Source organism: Mauremys mutica, chromosome 1 (assembly GCF_020497125.1).
Source record: "Mauremys mutica isolate MM-2020 ecotype Southern chromosome 1, ASM2049712v1, whole genome shotgun sequence".
In the NCBI taxonomy this organism is placed as follows: Eukaryota; Metazoa; Chordata; order Testudines; family Geoemydidae; genus Mauremys; species Mauremys mutica.
Window position 1 is genome coordinate 297,859,516 of NC_059072.1, and position 20,937 is coordinate 297,880,452.

The 20,937-nt window shown below is 38.7% G+C and overlaps 1 protein-coding gene across 7 annotated transcripts in view; it reads right to left on the minus strand.

Annotated features, from left to right (window-relative positions):
- Positions 1-20,937, minus strand: part of PCDH17 (protocadherin 17) — a 116,513-nt gene that overhangs the window by 66,120 nt on the left and 29,456 nt on the right. For 5 of the 7 annotated variants that reach the window (XM_045012206.1, XM_045012242.1, XM_045012233.1 and 2 more), the window contains 2 exons: positions 17,887-17,945; positions 17,582-17,754 (listed from right to left, as the gene is read on the minus strand). In XM_045012206.1, the coding sequence (XP_044868141.1) occupies positions 17,582-17,754; positions 17,887-17,945 (232 nt within the window). Of the gene's footprint in view, positions 1-12,237; positions 12,393-17,581; positions 17,755-17,886; positions 17,946-20,937 lie in introns of all 7 variants that reach the window. The other 2 variants (XM_045012249.1, XM_045012216.1) reach the window with 2 other exon arrangements.

Here is a 20,937-nt window from a genome sequence, read left to right on the forward strand (position 1 = left end):
AATTTCCATGTCTCTATAGATGAATAACCCACCTAGGGGAGAATCTGGGCTTAAGTTTTCATTAGCTTCATTAGTGGAAAAGTTTAACTTTATTCAACTAAACATTCTTTTAAAATTGCTCTCTTTCTTAGGTAACTTAAATTTCCCGGATTTCATTAACGTGATGGATATTTTTCTCTCCCTTTTAAAATTAATAATAAATGTTTATTAAGATCTGGACATACTGACAAATAAGTTATTTTACTTTCTTCTCCAATTTTTCATTATGTTTACTTCTCAACTTCTTCCAATAATTTCTACTAAATGTAAATATTAAACAGTTGCATAACCCACACACAAAAAAATGCTGCTATGCCTCTTTTACTAATCTGTTTCCCTTTTAACACATAAAATCTCACACAAACAGAGGAGACATCTGGCAGAGAAAACTTAAAGTTAAATTATGCTAAATCGATTTACAGCAGTAAGTAAGGATTATATTGTATTGATCCAAAACAGGAAAGGGCGGGTCTGCTCTGCCTACCCTGATTAATCTCTACAGCACACAACAAAGTGCACTTACACCATGGTAAACCTCACTACAACTTAAATTTATTTAACTGCTCCCAATCTTCAGGATGACTAAATAGATTTCTGCTTTCTTCTTAATTCTTAACAGAGAATTAAAAAATACCACATTCACCAGAAGGCCACACTATGCTGCTTTATGTGTAGGGCAGCCTCTGGTTATTTTTAAGGAATCTAAATGTGTCATGGTTATTTGCCTTTTTCTCTTTGGTATTACATACTATATTCCTACTAAGAACAGGAGTACTTGTGGCACCTTAGAGACTAACAAATTTATTTGAGCATAAGCTTTCGTGGGCTGCAGCCCACGAAAGCTTATGCTCAAATAAATTTGTAGCCCACGAAAGCTTATGCTCAAATAAATTTGTTAGTCTCTAAGGTGCCACAAGTACTCCTGTTCTTTTTATGGTTACAGACTAACACGGCTGCTACTCTGAAACCTACATTCCTACCCAGTAGGAGTCGCGATCGGCCAGACCTGTGGACAGGGCAAGTAAACATACCCTGGTTTAGGGAGACTTTGCATCATCACAGCAGTGCAAAATATAGTGTATACACCAGTTTCCGCCTCCAAAATCTCATTCATTACTATACACCCATGCACCCCCTCCCTAAATTTTACCCTCCTTTCTTAACCACCTACATTCCTCCATACACACAAACACCCGTCTTCCCCCACCCACCCACTCTTCTGTACCCCTACATTCCTCCAAACACATCTTCCCTAGTTTGCACCCTACCCAGTTGCCTGTCCTCCTTGTTGAGTAGGCTTGATAGTTTTAAAAAAAGAAATACTTAGGAGTATGTACAATAGAACAAACACTATCTTTCATTACTGAAAATGTCAGTGGAAGCTGAAGAATAAAATCTCTTTCAGAGAACCCAAAAATCATTGCTTTTTTTCAAAATGGCCACCATCTTCCACTGTTCTCAATGAGGCTATGGCCAGAGGCTTGCCCTCAGTGAGGATGTCCTCTTACAAAATTGCCATTGTTTCTCAAAATGGAATAAAGCCAACATGCCTTCAGGGAAGATGGTAACCCTCTATGTCTGTCAGAGGTGAATGGAGACAGTGTCCGTCTCTGCTCAGGGCATCCTCTGGCCTCAATCCCATTGAGGACAATGGGAGATGGCAGCCAACTGAACCCAGTTTTTCCTGGAATTCTCTGAAATAGAATATTATTCTTCTGCCTCTGCTGAAGAAGAAACATTCAGGTATGAAGAATAACACCAAAACATGAGAATTATTCCTAAATAAACAATTTTCAAATTAGACTGAACTATTGCAATGTTAAGGGTTTTAGATCAAGAATTCAAAAGCTAAGAAATTCTAAAAGTTAAGGTTGCAACATTAACTCTGCCATGTTGCACATATAATATGGAACAATTTTCATTAATAATAAATACAGTAGAACCTCAAGAGTTATGAACACCAGAGTTATGAACTTATCAGTCACCCACACACCTTGGAACCAAAAGTACACAATCAGGCAGCAGCAGAGACAAAAAAATAAAATAAGAAAGCAAATACAGTAAGTACAGTACTATGTTAAATGTAAACTACTAGAAAAATAAAGGGAAAGTTTAAAAAAAGATTTGCAAAGGTAAGGAAACTGCTTCTGTGCTTGTTTAATTTAAATTAAGATGGTTAAAAGTATCATTTTTCTTCTGCATAGCAAAGTTTTAAAGCTGTATTAAGTCAATGTTCAGTTGTAAACTTTTGAAAGAACAACCATAACATTTTGTTCAGAGTTACAAACATGTCTGAGTTATCAAAAACTTCCATTCCCAAGGTGTTTGGAACTCTGAGGTTCTACTGTGGTTATGTTTTGCACCGAAAAACTGAGAGAGCAGAAAAAAATGATGTATGCAATGTTGCCAATTGACGGTGCTCAAAGCAATTTTAACTTTTCTTTGCTAGAGGTCACAATCTCAAAGCCTTGCCTAAAGAAGTTTAGCCAGAATTTTTTTTAATGGAAAAAGCATTTTTTCACCCCTTTCAGAATCAAAACAGCTGAAGGGAATTAGTTAAAACTTTCTGAACTTTCTTTGGACAGATAGCAAGTATTTAAAAAATCAGTCCAAAAGCATAGGAATTTAATCAAAATTGTTTTGCAACTATTCTCATAGCCAATCCTCTCTAAAACTGTTAGAACCATATCCTAAGAATATACTGTTAATCACGCATACAGATTTTACACTATCAATGGAATATTGCTGGAAAAGAGATGGGAGGGTGGCATTTTATGACATAATTATTGCAAAGATGCAGCAGACAATTTTCAAAGTTACACAGCAAATAAAAAGATATTCCTTCTTCAGATTAGAAAAAAATATTGATATTATAAATTTACAGACCAAAGGCCAAATACTAGAAATGGAGCAAAGCCCTTTAATGTGGGCTTTGCTCACATCAACAAAAAAGTCACAGGGCTAAAGGTCAGAATCCTCAACATCAACAGCCCACAGACCCTAGGAATGGAGCAGTAGAAACAACACATGCTTTTCCTATACGTGGGGTTAGGAACAGTGGATTTGTATAGTGCAGGGGTTGGCAACCTCTGGCACATGGCTCACCAAGGTAAGCACCCTGGCGGGCTGGGCCAGTTTGTTTACGTGCCGCGGTTCGCCATCCCAGGCCAATGGGGGCAGCAGGAAGCGGCGCAGGCGAGGGATGTACTTGCCCTGGCGAGCCGTCTGCCAGAGGTTGCGACCCCTGGTATAGTGGCCACTTTTTGTGGCCACTCACATTGCAGAGATTGTCACAGAGATTTTCTTCACAGTATGAAAGCTGATGCTGTCCTTCTGCTGCACCTGGCCTGCACAGATTTTAAGAATGTTTGAACCTTATTTGGGCAGGTGAGGCATCCAAGGATTTGGCCCAATAAAACTGCCAAACTTCAGTTTTTACATAAAAACTGGTTTGAGTTATGCAAGCTCACAATAACCCACAAGGAGGAGGGCTGAAGTTAAATATTCTGTCAAAACAGCCAAGTCTTCCTATATTAGGTTTTTCTAAGGTGCCCATTAATGCACAATTTAAAAAAAAAACCCTAACATTTTAAATCTTTCCTCCTATAAAACACTCTCTCACTTTGGTAGGGTAGAGATACTGTACACTAAGTTTTAGCCAGCAGCAGTTTTTCCCCTAGAATTATTAAACTTCACAAACACGGAGGTTAACTAACTGCCCTGGCATAAGAGCACACTTGCAAACTGCATTCACTTTTAGAGTTTGGGAACAGGTATAAGAAATGTACAAGTTTGAATTTTTCACACTGCTCCTATAATTCAAAATAAACTGGGATTTTTTAAATAATCAACTTTCAGAAACTGTTGGTTAATAACATACTATTAAAGAAAAAGTTAACATCTGAAATATTAGGAGTTGTGGGTTATATGTGGCTTGATTGCCTTGATTTCAATGCGACTATTCATGTGAGTAAGGCTAGCAGAATTTGGTCCTAAATTTGTACAACACATTTACAGATTTAAATAAAGATTTTCTGATGTCACAGCATAACTTTGTTACATTGGGCATATGCTCCCCTCCATTCTGTGTAGCACAGGGGAGCAGATGGAATTAAATGTAGATTGGCATGCTGCACAGGGGCTGCTATGCAGGATCACCCCCTAGTAACATGTAGCCACTATCAGCTCCTTTAGAGAAAACAGACAGCAGAGCAGCAACATAAAAAAAGGGCATGTCACCTTCAGGAAAGGGTAGTAGTCAGGGAACATCTGTTATACATGGAGTGTTCTCAGTGTAAAGAACTGTAACATGATGAAATATGCACCAGAAGTTTCTGCTGCTCTCAGGAGCAATAAGTCTCTTTCACAACATATGAAGCCCACTCGGGGCAGGGAGGTTATATCAGTACAGCTGCTGGGATGAAGGGGAAGTGGTAGCAGGACATGGAAGCCAGCTCAGCTGCCATTTTGGATTTTGGGGTAGCTGATAAGTGCATTGAGTACATATACATACACATTGAGTACATATACATCAGCATCCCTGGGGTTTAAACCCAACTTGTAATTAGTATTAATCAGTTAATGTTGTTACAGCACTGTGTCTAAGCAAAGCCCTTTATAAATGCTAAGTATTATTATTATATTCCATGGATTCTTGCCTCGGAGCACTCAGCAGTCCACACCTCCTGCCAGTTCTGCACCACAGCCAGCCATGTGTCATAGAGGAGAGGATGCTCACTGACAAAAAGCCTTGGGATTATTCAATGCAAATTTTCCCCTTCTGTGCATTTTAATAAAGGAAGGGAGGATATGGCCATCATCACATTTAATTATGTACATGCTCTAATTATGTAATTTAAATAACTGGATACATACACAGACATAGACACGTACTTTTAAATAAAACTGAATTCCATACAAGAAACTATAATAAAGGAAGGGAAAGTTATAATATAAGCCCACCAAACCAAGAACTTTCTCAGAAAAAGAGTAAAGGGTACAATCATGTCACAAGAATATGGGTTTTATAAAGTCACCATGAATTTACATGTGTATGCCTAAAATTTCTATTCACAAAAGTAAGCACAACAGAATAGCTGTTTACTACACAGAAAAATATATAAAACCTAAAACAATAAGAACTGTCTCTTTTTTGGTTGCCTTGTTCCAAAGTTGTTGATCTCTCAATGCCCCCACTTTTCTTTCCATTTACAGAAAGAATCTGAAAGAACATTGTTAGCTCAAGATAATAATTTTGACACAGAAGTGCTTCATCTTACTGAGCACTGTGAGCCTTTTCTCTGCTTTTCTTGCAGTAAAAAAGCACAAAGCTCTACTATGTGAAATACTTATAATTCCAAGACTTCGAAGAACAAATCACAGTACTATGACTTTATTCCTGACTACAGCTAAGGTGGTTTCAAAATAAGGATTACAGAAAAAGGTATAGAGGCTTAAACTGGGGGTGAGGGTATTAAGGAGTGGAGGGGGGGAAAGGGAGATGACTTCTGCATTTCTAGCTTTCAGAAATACATACAGAAATGAGCATCTACAGTATAGTTCCCAAACCTTACCCTTTACACCCAGAGTTCAAACACAAGACCTGTTGTTAAACAGTTGTGAGCTTGAAAAATATCCTAGGTACTGATGTGCAAACAAGCACACCAAGCAAACAGCATTTGAAATGGAGTAATATTTATCCAGGTCAGGTTTCAATCCCTTTCCCTTTAAGAATTCATCAGCATCATATAGCAAATTAATCTGGTGCTGAAACTTTGTCTATAAAATAAAAACATAAAGATATAGAAGCAAAAATATGGAAATAATTTCACAACTGACCCTTCAAATATCAGGGCTGGGAGCCAGTCCCACAGGACAAGTCTTATTTCCCACAGTCAATGGGGAGAAGGTCCCTGGAGGAGAGGAGCAGACTGGCAGGCTTGGAGTAGAACTGGGAAAGTACAGCTGTCTGGCCTGGCTTACCGCCAGTTAAAAAGGAAGGTGAATTGTTGGGAGAAAAAACAAAGTGGCCTGTAAAATGCTGTCTGACAAAGTGGCATAACATAGCAAATGGTGCACATACAGTGCCCTGCTGTCTGATTATCCGCTTTGTATTGCAAAGACACATTTCTATTTCCAGATAGATACACAAGTACTTTTCGGTATGTTTTGAAAGTCAGTCATAGAGAGTGACTTTATTTAGTTTATTTAGTTTCTCCCATATACTTAAGTACACTGCCAATACACCAGGATATCCTAGTGGTGAGCCCAAACAAAATGAAACATGCCCTTGGTTGAAAATCTGGTCTGGATGAACCCAACTTCAATTAAAATGCAGCTTGTGGTAATAGTAGATAAAGGTATTCTCATGCAAAGTGTGCTGCTCACTGACTCTTCAACTCCTGTAACATCTGCCTAAATTTATCTGTTTTATATATAATATAAGGGCAGTAAATAGATAGAGACACTAACCTGACCACTTCTCCCATCAGAGGGTCAACACTTCATATAATTTTTCTGCCCATTTTTAGCATAGCATCCTTTTCCTCATCCCACTCCCCCTTTGTTCCCACTGCTAGAACTCCCAAAAGCTTCAAAGACTTGAGGGGAGCATATTGGTGGAGGGAGGCAGCATGCGGGAATTCTCCTTTCTTTATGGCAGAATCCCAGCATAGTGGCTTGGACCCTGCTTCTCAGCAGCTGTTATTATCTCCTGGCCTGACATCACAAAATGCCATCCGAAAACCTACACTCAATACGGAATTGAGACTGAAAATGAAGAATTTCAATCTAAAAATTAACTGGTAGACTCGAGTTTAAAACAAAACATGCAAACAAAAAGGGGATTCATTATTAAAGGACTTTTAAAGGGATGGCACAAAAAAACATAAACAAACCCTTCCTCTTGCAATATAATAAACACACAGTACATCCTCCAGTTCAGTAAATACAAGCTGGATGTCAGACGGGCTCAGGCTTAGTTTTGTTCAAAATATAATTTGGGGGTAGGTTCTCCCATCATATAACATACAGAAATAGATACTTCTCAGAATCATACATTTTAGATGTTACGAGCATCTAGGGTGACCAGATCACAGGGATGAAATATCGGGACACGGGGGGGGGGGGGGGGGAGAAAAAAAAATGGCGGCAGAGCAAAAAAAAAAAAAACAGTTTTGCAGGGGCCGGGGGCATTAGCAGGACCCAGCCGCGCCGCCGGATCGCACACAGCGCCCCAGCCGCGCGCACTGCATTCCCCGCGGAGCCTCCCACCCCGGCCACATGAGATTCGTCCCACCGCAGGCAGGGAGCCCCGCGCCTCTCCCGCTCAGCTGCACTCCAGCAGCTCCTTCCCGGCAGGGCAAGATGCTGGAGCGCAGCCGAGCGGGAGAGGCGCAGGATTCCCCAGCAGCGTCGGGGAAGTTTATCGGTTCGGGGGACCCTGGCCGGCTCCTCGCACCAGCCGCCTCGCCTGGGACAGATCTCGCCCCCGCAGCCCCTCTCCACCACATGTCTCCGGCGGGCAGCCCACACCCCCGGGCCACGCCGCTCACCCGGGCCCTGCCTGCTCCGCGCTGCCCCTGGACCCACCATGCTGCCCCGTGGACTGCAGGGCTGGAGCAGCCTCCGCGCTGCACTGCAGCGCTCCCGGCCCCAGCCAGCCATGGCCCGTGTGCCCAGGCTGCTGCACAGGGGCGTCTCCTCCCCAGGTTCGGCTTGGGATCCAATGGGGCAGTGAGGGGGCGGGGCTGGGGGCAGGGATTTGGTGAGGGATCCAATGGGGGAAGGAAGGGGCGGAGTCGGGCCGGGGGGCAAGAGCCCCTCCGGGCTCCGCCTGTGCACGGGAGCGGAGGGCAAAATTGTTTGTTTGTCCAGTGTCCCGACCGAACATTGGTCGGGACGCGGGACAAACAAGCAAATATCGGGACAGTCCCGATAAAATCGGGACGTCTGGTCACCCTACGATCATCTGGTCTGGCCTCCTGCATAACAAAGGCCACATAGTTTCATACAATAATTCTTGCATCTAGCCCAACAACTTGTAGCTGAACTTTGCTAACGTATATCTTTTATGCTCATTGGCCTTACAGGAGAGGCCACTATGAAATATTAGTGGGGCAGTACATTTACAGAGACTAGTTCAGATCTATATTTTTGGTCAGAAAGTCTTGGTTTTGGCTTGTGCTACCTTTCAAATCCTTGTACAAGTATTTAGTGCTATAAGCATTCAAAATGGATAGCTTAAAAGATTCAACAGAACTTTTTAAGCAAAAGTGGACTGCAGCAAAGCCATTTGAGTATTATTATTACCAAAAATGCTAGATGATTTTCTCAAAAGCAGTATTACACCAATGGAAAGTCACAATGTTCAGTCTGTTCATTGCACCTAGGACTTTCATGAGGAGGACGCGGCCAGTGGTACAGTTGATCAGACTCGCAAGCTTAGAAGTGCTGTTTTCTTGAACAATCTACTTATACGAACATAAGAATGGCCATACTGGGTCAGACCAATGGTCCATCTAGACCAGTATCCTGTCTTCTTACAGTGGCCAATGACAGATATTTCAGAGGGAATGAACAGAACAGGAAATCATCAAATTATCTATCCCCTATCTCCCACTCTCAGCTTCTGGCAAACAGAGGCTAGGGACACTTCAGAGCATGGTTTTGCATCTGTGTCCATCCTGGATAATGGCCATTGATGGACCTACCCTCCATGAACCTATCTAGTTCTTTTTTGAACCCTGTTATAGTCTTGGCCTTCACAAAATCCCCTGGAAAGGAATCCCACAGGTTGACTGTGCATTGTGTGAATAAATACTTCCTTTTATTTGTTTTAAACCTGCTGCCTATTAATTTCATTTGGTGACCCCTAGTTCTTGTGTTATGAGGAGTAAATAACACTTTCTTATTTATTTTCTCCACACCAGTCATGATTTTATAGACCTCTATCATATTCCTCCTAAGTCATCTCTTTTCCAAGCTAAAAAGTCCTCGACTTATCTCTTCTCATATGGAACGTGACCCATACCCCTAATCATTTTTGTTGCCCTTTTCTGTACCTTTTCCAATTCCAATATATCTTTTTTGAGATGGGGAGACCACATCTGCACACAGTATTCAAGATGTGGACATACCATGGGTTTATATACAGGCAATATGATATATGCTGTCTTATTATCTATCCCTTTCTTAATAATTTCCAACATTTTGTTAGCTTTTTTAACTGTTGCTGCACACTGAGTGTATGTTGTCAGAGAACTATCCACAATGACTGAAAGATCTCTTTCATGAGTGGTAACAGCTAATTAAGACCCCATCATTTTATAAAAGCAGCAAAGAGTCCTGTGGCACCTTATAGACTAACAGACGTATTGGAGCATGAGCTTTCGTGGGTGAATACCCACTTTGTCGGTGGGTATGCTTTTACAGATCCAGACTAACACGGCTACCCCTCTGATACTTGACATCATTTTATTTGTATCATTGGGATTATGTTTTCCAATGTGCATTACTTTGCATTTATCAACACTGAATTTCATCTGCCATTTTGTTGCCCAGTCATCCAGTTTTGTGAGATCCCTTTGTAATTCTTCACAGTCTGCTTTGGACTCAACTATCTTGAGTAGTTTTGTATCACCTGCAAATTTTGCCACCTTACTTTTTACCCCTTTTTCCAGATCATGGATGAATATGTTGGACAGTACTGGTCCCAGTACAGACCTTTGGGGGACATCAATATTTGATGCTCTCCATTCTGAAAACTGACAATTTATTCCTATCCTTTGTTTCCTATCTTTTAACCAGTTAATGATCCATGAGAGGACCTTCCCATGACAGCTTACTTTGCTTAAGAGCCTTTGGTGAGGGACCTTGTCAAAGGCTTTATGAAAATCTAAGTACACTATATCCACTGGATCACCCTTGTCCATATGCTTGTTGACTCTCTCAAAGAATTCTAATAGATTGGTGAGTCATGATTTCTCTTTACAAAAACCATGTTTACTTCCTCAATAAATCATGTTAATCTATGTGGCTGATAATTCTGTTCTTTACTATAGTTTCAACCAATTTGCCTGGTACTGAAGTTAGGCTTACCAGCCTGTATTTGTCAGAATTGCCTCTGGAGCCTTTTTTCAAATTTGGTATCACATTAGCTACCCTCCAGTCATCTTGTACAGAAGCTGATTTAAACGATAGGTTATATACTACAGTTAGTAGTGCTGAAATTTCACATTTGAGTTCCTTCAGAATTCTTGGGTGAATACCATCTTGACCTGGTGACTTATTACTGTTTAATTTATCAATTTGTTCCAAAACCCTCCTCTAATGGCACATCAATCGGGACAGTTCCTCAGATTTGTCATCTAAAAAGAATGGCTCAGGTTTCGAAATCTCCCTCACATCCTCAGCCGTGAAGACCTTATCTTCTTTGAGTGCTCCTTTAGCATCTCGATCATCCAGTGGCCCCACTGGTTGTTTAGCAGGCTTCCTGCTTCTAATGTACTTTTTTTCTGTTATTTTTTGAGTCTTTGTCTAGCTTTTCTTCCAAATTCTTTTTCAGCCTTCCTAGGTATATTTTTATACTTCACTAGCCAGAGTTTATGCTCCTTTCTATTTTCTCAATGGGATTTAAGTTCCACTTTTTAAAGGATTCCTTTTTGTCTCTATCTGCTTCTTTTACTTCATTGTTTAGCCATGTTGGCATTTATTTGGTCCTCTTACTATGTTTTTTTAATTTGGGGTATACATTTAAATTGAGCCTCTATTATGGTATCTTTAAAAAGTTTCCATGCAGCTTGCAGGGATTTCAGTTTTGGCACTGTACCTTTTAATTTCTGTTTAATTAACTTCCTCATTTTTGTGTGGCTGCCCTTTCTGAAATTAAATGGTACCAGGCTGGGCTGCTTTGGTGTTTCTCCCTCCCCCACACAGGGATGTTAAATTTTATTATGCTATGGTCACTATTACCAAGCAGTTCAGCTATGTTAACCTCTTGGACAAGATCCTGTGCTCCACTTAAGACTAAATCAAGAATTATCTCTCCTCTTGTGGGTTCCAAGAAGCAGTCATTTAAGGTGTCAAGAAACTGTATCTCTGCCTCCCATCCTGATGTGACATGTATCCACTCAGATAATTGAAACCCCCATTATTACTGAGTTTTTTTTAAATTTTTATAACCTTTCTAATCTCCCTGAGCACTTCAGAGTCACTATCACCATCCTGGTCAGGTGGTCAGTAGTATATCCCTACTGCTATATTCTTATTATTCAAGTATGGACTTACTATCCATAGAGATTCTATGGTACAGTTTGGTTCATTTAAGATTTTTACTTCATTTGACTCTATGCTTTCTTTCATATATAGCACCATTCCCCCACCAGTACGACCTATTCTGTCCTTCTGATATATTTTGCATGCTGGTATTACTGTGTTACATTAGTTATGCTCATTCCATCAAGTTTCTGTGATGCCTATTATGTCAATACCCTCATTTAGTAAGAGCCCTCAAGTTCACCCACCTTAGACTTCTAGCATTTATATATAAGTACTTTAAAAAAAATTCACTTTTTAGCTGTGTGCCATTATGTAATGTAATTGAATGGGACTTTCATTTGACTGTTTCTCATCAGATCCTACTCACTGCAGAAAATTAAGAAACCTTTGGAGCTGATCATAAAAGCCATAAATAAATAATAAAAGTCACAGTGGGTTCTGAGTCTTAAACTAAAATCCCCATTGTTAAAATGATACTGCATTACCCAAATATCTCATGGGGTGTTGGTAACTGATTTGGTCAGAGACAGCTGGCTAGATAGGTCATTTCATTGATACAGCAGCTTTGTTGCTAGCATTTCCCATGGTAAATGCTTACATAAAACTACAGATGTGCTTGCTTAAAACACAGAAGTCAGAAAAGGAGTGGGAATACCAGGGAATGTATGGTAAGGAACAAATCTGATAGGGATAAAACCCCATTTCTTTTGGGCACTATCAAATAGCTTTTATACTCTATAGTTCTAGAAACTGATACTTCTAAATCAGAATGAGAAAAGTCTCTGGGACATCAAAAGGTAAGAGACTCTATGTATAAACAAGCTGGCATTGCTCTGGGTCTGGATAACACTGAATCTGATGAAAGTGAAGAATGGGTATTGCGTGCAAGTCCTGACATACAACAGCAAGGTAGTCTCTTACCTGACCATGTTAGGGGTAACCAAGTTGGAGTGGATGATACTCTTGGACATAAAGATTCTTAGGTGGCGTCAGAACAAGTAGTGCAGTCTGACAGCTATTCACATTCTGGGCACAGAGAGAATGTGATAGAAGATGTTCTGTCCGGGGGGAAAAACCTATGGGAGGAAGCAATGTTGAACAAAATATTTCACAGGTTGTGTCAGTTTTTGGGGGACTCCCAACTTGAATTAGTTTCTCAGCAGAGGCAATCATCAAACTGTGAAAAGGAATTTCTCCACAATCTTCTTGTTTGGATAGCTCATTAAATTAATGCACTTGTATAACAACCCATCATTCCAAATGGCACAAAAAGCATTGGTGATGGTGTCAGAGAGCAGAACAGAATTGTGCCTGATCTTTCCTCACTGACCATCAAGGGCTGATTTTCAGTCAATTAAATAGATCCCAATGGCTTTTAATTATCCTGGGAACCTCAGGAATTGTGACAAGGCTGTCAAGGGGGAGATCAGAAAAATTCTTGGTTAAAAATTCTTATAATCTCATGCTTACTATTGGGGAATCAATGCAAAGTACTGGATTTTAAGAACAAATTATCACACTCTTGCTCAAAGAGTGGAAAAAATCAACAAACAAGCTGCAACAGACTTTAAGGGACTTTGTTCTGTGGACAAACTCAAGAGTTCAGAATATTATTTCAGATGTTAAAACACTGATAATGTTTTTGTTATAAGATTGTTGCAGGTAGGCCTACTTCAGTTAAGATGCATATGTATTTTTGTTGTAAGAAGAAAGAAGTATTATATTTTGCAGTTGATGCTTTAGTATCTCTTATTTTTCTTGGGTGTTCATTTTGCCCCTTTTATACTGGTTAGCTGTGTTGTGTAAATTAGGGAAAACTGTACCCTCTTGCAGAGAAACCTGGTAAACAGATTATTGGATTTAAAGGAGTCTCTGACATGAATCTTGAAGAATTTCCTTCTAATCTTCCTCTCAGGAGGCTCCTCTGTCCTTTCTTTTCTCTCAAGAATAAAGTTATTGTTAACTAGGCAACAGCATTTATGCAAACTCTTCCTGTGAGGTGTGGATGAAAAGCAAACTTTGATACCATATATTTGAAATTCTGATACCACACTTTGTGTCACAGCAAATATTGAACAAGACTATCAGATTCAGAGAGACTTGATCTCAAAAGTAATTCTGACAATACGATAAAAAAATAGTTTTATGTAGGAAAAAGTAGGGAAAACAGAGGATGTACACCAAAATAGAAATGAAATAGAAATCCTGCAGCATTCTAACCAGGAAAAGGATTTAGGGGTTATTAGAAAAAAATCCAGCTTTGTGGATAGCTGAAAGAAATGGAAAATAGATTTCTAGGATGCACTAACAGAAGGATGGAATACAAATTATTTTGCTATTGTACTAGCCATTTTCTAGATACCATTTAGAATATGATTTTCAGTTCTGGTCACCTTTTCCAGGAAAATATATTATTGCCCTTATGTTTAAACCATAGGCATCCAAAAGGATGATTCCAGTATTTAAAAAATACTATTGAAAACAAAAATACTATGAGCTATTTCAGTTGGAGCAGCAAAGAGTTTCAAGGTAACTTAACAGGAACTATCCAAAACTGTTAAAAGTGTTTAACAAAGGGAATGAGTTCAAACTGTCCTGAAAGGGTTTAAATAACTCAGGGATACAACCTAAAAATGAGGCATAAACAAAAAATTCTGGCAAAACCATAAGCATATTGAATAAGTTGCTTAGTAAGAATAGTGAATCAGATAGTGTAAATAAGTTTAAAAGACAGCTAGACATTTTTATAGAAAGAGAGGACTGAAGTATACAGCAGGATGGTTTCACTGGAATAACTGAATGGAGACATGCTTGTTTGGTACACAAGACTTATTGTTCCAGTGACTTTTCTAAAAGTGTGTGGGGTTTTTTTTCCATTGAGGCTAAATGTCTAGTTTTGATAAAAATTCCCTCATTTGCAGTTTCTCCCATATTTAATAGTATTCAGGCCAGCGCAAAACAAAAAGTGCCATCTGTAGACTTCCCCTTCAAAATCAAACTTTCTCAACAGCAGATGTATTGGAGCTTTGCTTGCCACTGTTTCTTTCCTTTCGAGGAAGCTGAAAAGTGAGCTGGGTTGCACAGATCCCCATATCCAGCCAGAAGCTATTTCTACCCTAGACATTTTTTTCATAAAATTTCCCATTTTGCTACCACTGTGTGGCTGTACAGGTGGTAGCATAAGTGTAGATCAACCAGTGACATTTAACCGCCCTGTCATTTAGACCTGCTCTGAGCCAGGTTAGATGACACAGTTGTTAACATATCAGTAACCAGTTCACACTAAGCAACAGAGAGTCCTGTGGCACCTTTAAGACTAACAGATCTGGGGCAAAAATTGGTCCTGCTAGTGAAGGCAGGGGGCTGGACTCGACCTTTCAAGGTCCCTTCCAGTTATAGGAGATTGGTATATCTCCAATTATTACCTTTTATTACCTTTTAGATGTATTGGAGCATAAGCTTTCGTGGGTGAATAGCTTATACTCCAATACATCTGTTAGTCTTAAAGGTGCCACAGGACTCTCTGTTGCTTTTCACAGATCCAGACTAACACGGCTACCCCTCTGATACTCAGTTCACACTAGTGTTCCCGCTGCTGTTACCATGGCTGGGCCTGGAGCTACACTTCAGATAGGAATGCTTGGAAATTATATACAAAAGTTTGCAGACACAAACTCAGGCCAAGAGTTTCAAAACCCTAACATTAAGTTCCTGAATCCATTTAAGCACTATCTGATATTAAAAAGTGCTGAGCACCTAATAATTCTAATTGACCTCAGATCAACAAAAGCAACAGCATTTTAAATCTATTTAAACAAACACCACCTGGCTAAAATTTTTGTTACAAATTGCTGGTTTTCCATCCTTCAATGCAAACTAGAATGATGACAGAGCCAGTAATTCTGCTACCACTTGGAGTTCTGGTCTCTACAGCTGGTTTTTGGTCACTCTTCCATTTCCTTTACCCTGGAAGTCAATTTTTCTTTATGGAAAACAAGACCATTTTCTTTCACTATCTTACTTGTCATACGTCGTCCTCCCACAAACTAGCCTTTTCATTCAAAAAACAAAACCTATTTTCTGAGAGAAAGAATACACTGGTGCAGGTACAATTACTGAGCCCAATACTGCTTGCATTAAAATCAACAGTAAAACAATCACTGACTCGGTAGGAACAGAATTGGTCTTCTGGGCTTCATTCCTGCAACGATCTCTGCATGGATGAACCTCTGTGTCCATATGAAGTTCAGTGAAGGTTTGGAACCTTAGTCTACATAACTCTACCATCCATTTTGTGACTGAAGAACTCACAGGAAACAACAAATGAATAGCATTACCCTTTTAAATTACATTTGAAAAATAGCTCCCTTTGCCATCTCTATGTTTACATTTAATTTGTTGTGCAACACCCCCCGCCCCCCCAAAAAAACAGATTTACCTAAATGTTTCCTGATGATATTCAGCAACAGATTGCACTTAACATTCATAGTTCAATTTCTGGATAAAAAGAAACTGAGGAAGTAATATGAGCCAATTGCATGAGTAGTTTTTTGATTAATAGGACCCCTCATCCAGATATGATGACAAATGCAAACTTCTGAATAGCTCTTTGCATTATTACAAAAATAAGCAATACGAATGGTTGAATAAATTTGCTTACTAGTCTTTTTGTAATCTGACCTGTACCTGGGTTGATGTGTATAACATGTTGCTGCACAAAATGCAATAATACAAACTCTGTCGTTTAACCCTTTTCTAAAAATGCACCTGTTTTGTTTAGATTATTAAAACATAACTTTCCTAATTCCACTTTTTTTTTAGTCTTTTGGAATTCCATTGTACTTTCAGGTTACCTGTTATGTTGAAGCCTGGAGACCCTGTCCTCTGTTTTCTATACAAAAACTGAGAAACTTAGATCCATGTTCAAACAGTTTCTTTTTTTTTTTAAAAAAGTCCAGCACTGCATCTTTATACAGATCAATGTCCAATTATAAGCAGAGTCACTGTGGTAAAAGGTCAGGAAAAAAATAATCTTTCTGGCATTTATTACTTGGAAAACAAGGCCTTGTATGAGGTCAACACTCCAATACACACAGAATAAATTATACTGCAGCATTATAAATATTGTACACAACAAAAATTATATTGCAATCTCAACATGATCAGAAAAATGAAGTAGAGTGTGTATTTGCTGATGAATGTGCTACAAATCAGACTGTGCTAGAGGCAAAAATCTAGTTCCAATTAATAAAAAGCTTATAATGTATTTCTGCTTAATTAAAAATATAGCTTCTCATTAAGAATGACTTAATTAATCAATTTTTAAATATCCTTAACACTGTGAATCACTTTCCACACAACAGACTAAAATGACTAACAGATATGTGACAGTAAATTCAAAAGAATTCATTTGTTCATTTCCTCATTACTTTTGAGACTACAAACAAAACACACAAACACACATGATGCTGGAGCATTCAGTTTGGCTGACATTGTTAGGAAATGTCATATTTCTTTTGAAACAGAAGACATAATTAGTGAAAAGGCATAAAAAAATGAATTGGACACAGACTTTTAGGCAATAAACATGCTTATTTATCAGAATGTATGCTTATAGAGCATTGCCGCTGTCCTAGTATAAATCATTGTAGCAGCTTCACAGACACTTATCTGCGTCTTTCTTAGGGTGTGAATGAAATGATTATACTGAAAATCATATGATTCCATTATTTGACACTTCACTTCTTATATTGAAATGAATAGTGAAGTCAATGTTACAAATAGGAAAATATAGCCATGAACTGAAAATTTCTTCTGATCCAGTTTTTTTTTTCCCCTGATATCCCAGGTCTTTTCTTAAACCTCACTCCAAACTATGTAAAGAATGGAAATAACTCGATGTTATTTTGTCTGTTGTTGTAATCATATCTAATTTCAATTTTCAAGGCATGCCTAGGCAGAAAGAGTGTACACTATACATTTATGGAAATGTCCATGCAAACAAAGTATACTCTAATAGTTTTGGAAAAATACTAATTTTTAATGATTTTTTTAAATCTTCTTTGGAATAAAAAAAGGGCTATTGCAGTTTCATGTTTATACTTAAAGATATTGAACATTCTTTGCTCTGGGCCAAGATTTACTGTTTCAGCTGATAGTATTATCAATGGGCTATTCCACCATGATAAACTCCAACTGTAGCACTAATAGGTTTATAATGATTGCTTAAGCTTTACACTTTGTAGGCATTGGAAGATTCACTCACCTTGCTCAAGTGGCTGGCTTTTAGTTGAAGTAGTTTTCATCTTGAGTGCCTCCCTAACAGACATGTCACAGCAGGAGCCTTTGTTAGTGTCTTGGTCACTGTCAGCCTGATCACTGTCCCCATGCCCGCTGTCCCTCAAGCTGGCTCTTTCTGGGTCCTTGAACGTGGAGCTACTGAAATACATATTTAAAAAAAAGGAGAGAGAGTTGTATTTACTTGTTCCAATTTGAATTGTACTCTCTGGCAAAGCAATTTTGACAAGAATGCAAATGGGGAAGCCGAGAAAGTTATTTAATAGGCCTTACCTTTGAACAAACTGCTGCCTGCTGCCCATGTAATTGGGCTCTGCGGGAAAATTGTCTGTCTGTGAAAGAGAAGGAAAAAAATACGTATAGTTGTACACTGGACAAATCTCCTGCAGAGTAACAAGATTTCCTAGAGGAGAAATGATTAATAATTCAAAAAAATCCCTTAATCTTCAGATTTGTACATTTTAATTAAATTCGAAAATGCTGGCATGTAATTATGTACTCAGAACAATTAAATGATTCCGGTCCACAAATTACCTGCTAAAGTAAACAATGAGGCTCCAATAAGTGGTATTCTCTGTCAGTAACCTGACAGATGACACTGTTTATGTTTTTTTCATTAGTTAGATATTAAGACTGATGGTTATTAGAGAGGAAAGAAAAAAATTACCCAATTTTTGCATATTACAAAAGTGAATTATTCAATAATACTCATTTTTAACATAGTTACATCATTCTGATGCCTTTATTGCTGAATACAATTTCATTTAAACTAGCACATTGCTTTTGAATTGCAAAAAAAATAGTTTAAGAATCTTTGTGTTTGTGGTTTATGGGTCTTTTCTTTTAAATATTACTAGAAACAAATGCAAGCATTATGCATATATCTGATTTTGTCTCTCTAATTAATTCTCATCAGTATTAATAGCTGTTTCTGAACAATCGGGAATGCATGCACACAATAACATTAAATGATTGTTGTTGCAAAACATTTTTTAAAAAGAAGATATTTTATAAAGTCCGTGACTAGTGTATTTTTAGCAGTATGAGCTAAGTAACTGTAGAACAGGAGTATTTACAGCATCCAGACTGACATGGAGTTCTGCCAAAGGGAACTGAATTCCCCTTGTATCATCAGCTAGAGTTCTTTGGGAGAAAGAGAGAGAGAAAGAGACTGTATCTTTCATAAAACACCATATACTATACATTCATACATGTCACTTCTTCTTGCAGCTGACTTAGCGACAAAGCTTCTACTGTTTTCTGAAACACTTCATATCACGCCATTATGCTCCACAGCAATGAGTTCTGGAACAGCATCTAGCGCATAAGTATCAGTAACACAGGGAGCACTCAATTAACGAAGCAGAAGGCCCAAGGTAAGGTTTAATGTTGCGGGATAAGTGTTTACATAAATGACTAGTCTCTTAAATATTTGTTTTCCCTATTCACTCCCAACTTAATTTCTTAGGTTTGTTTATTGTTATATGCAACTGATGAAGATCCACTGTAATAAGAATGATTTGCTGCCGTTTGTAGGTTGCATGGGAAGTTTGGAAGAATGTAACCCTACATCTGAAATCTACTCTTCTAAGTTGCTTGCTGCAACCAACTATCAAACATCCATCAGTCTCCCAGTATATGCAAAATAAACTTAGCTATATAACTTGTGGTGGGTATTTTTAAACTACAGATTATTTGGGGGGAAAACTACATTCTCTCACCCACTAGTTAAAGAGTAGTATTTATTCTGTGGTTCCCCCCCCCTTACTGCTTATTAACTCTTTGGCACAGACAGCTGGTACAGTATTACCAGGCATTTTGTATTAACATTTGAAGCAGTTTCAAATTTCAGATTTGAAATGCACCACACTGTGTATGTTGATTTAAAAATAATCTGATTTTGCACATGTGAGAGTTTTCTTTTAAGAGGCGTAGCAATGCAAATCATATGTCTGACAACAGAATCAGACTTTTACTCCTCTTTTTTCAAAACAAAATGTTTTAGATTTATGGCTTCAATTCATTGTTGTAGCCTCAAATATTCACAGTGCTTTTCAAATATAGGGGTTTATATATGCATATAGCAACTGATTTTATTCAGATGTTAGAAGGTAAAAGGGAATTCTGTTATGGGAAACATCATATTCTTAGGTATAACCTAAGAAAACGTAGTCTAGTAAAATGGGACTTTGGAGTTATGGGTTCTAATCCCAGCTCTTTCATTGGCTTTTTGTGTGACCTTAGGCAAGTCTCTTAGGACCAGATTTTCAGAAGTGCTCAATTCTCACTATTGAGGCTAGATTTTGAAAAGTGCTCACAGTAGGAGCTGTAGGGAGCTGAGCACTTTTGAAAATCCAGCCACTTCATTTAGATGCCTAAACAGAAGCAGTTTGGTTCTTGGCCCTTTTGAAACCTGATCCTTAATATCTACTATAATAAAAAAGCCTCTGTTAGCTTTCTATTTATATTAAGCTTGCTACTTAACATGTAGGCTGTAATGTACATATATCAATGAATATTACAGTTTTAAAAATTAGTTATTTAAAGGAATTAAAATAACAATAATGGAATGGGAGAAGGAAGATAAACTGTAAGAACAGACTCATAGACTTCAAGGTCAGAAGGGACCATTATGATCATCTAGTCTGACCTCCGGCACAACGCAGGCCATAGAATCTCACCCACCCACTCCTGTAGCAAACCCCTAACCTATGTCTGAGTTACTGAAGTCCTCAAACCATGGTTTAAAGACCTCAAGGTGCAGAGAGGTCCTCCAGCAAATGACCCATGCACCACGCTGCAGAGGAAGGCGAAAAATTTCCAGGGCCTCTGCCAATCTGCCCTGGAGGAAATTTCCTTCCTGATCCCAAATATGGCAATCAGTTAAACCCTGAGCATGTGGGCAAGACTCCAGCCAGCACTCAGGAAAAAATTCTCTGTAGTAACTCAGATCCCACCCCATCTAACATCCCATCACAGACCATTGGGCATATTTACCTGCTAATAATCAAAGATCAATTCATTGCCAAAATTAGGCTATCCCATCATACTAGCCCCACCATAAAATTATCAAGCTTAGTCTTGAAGCCAGATATGTCTTTTGCCCCCACTACTCCGCTTGGAAGGCTGTTCCAGAACTTCACTCCTCTAATGGTTAGAAACCTTCATCTAATGTCAAGTCTAAACTTCCTAGTTTCCAGTTTATATCTATTTGCTCGTGTACACATTGGTACTAAGCTTAAATAATTCCTCTCTTTCCCTGATATTTATCCCTCTGATATATTTATAAAGAGGAATCATATCTCCCCTCAGCCTTCCTTTGGT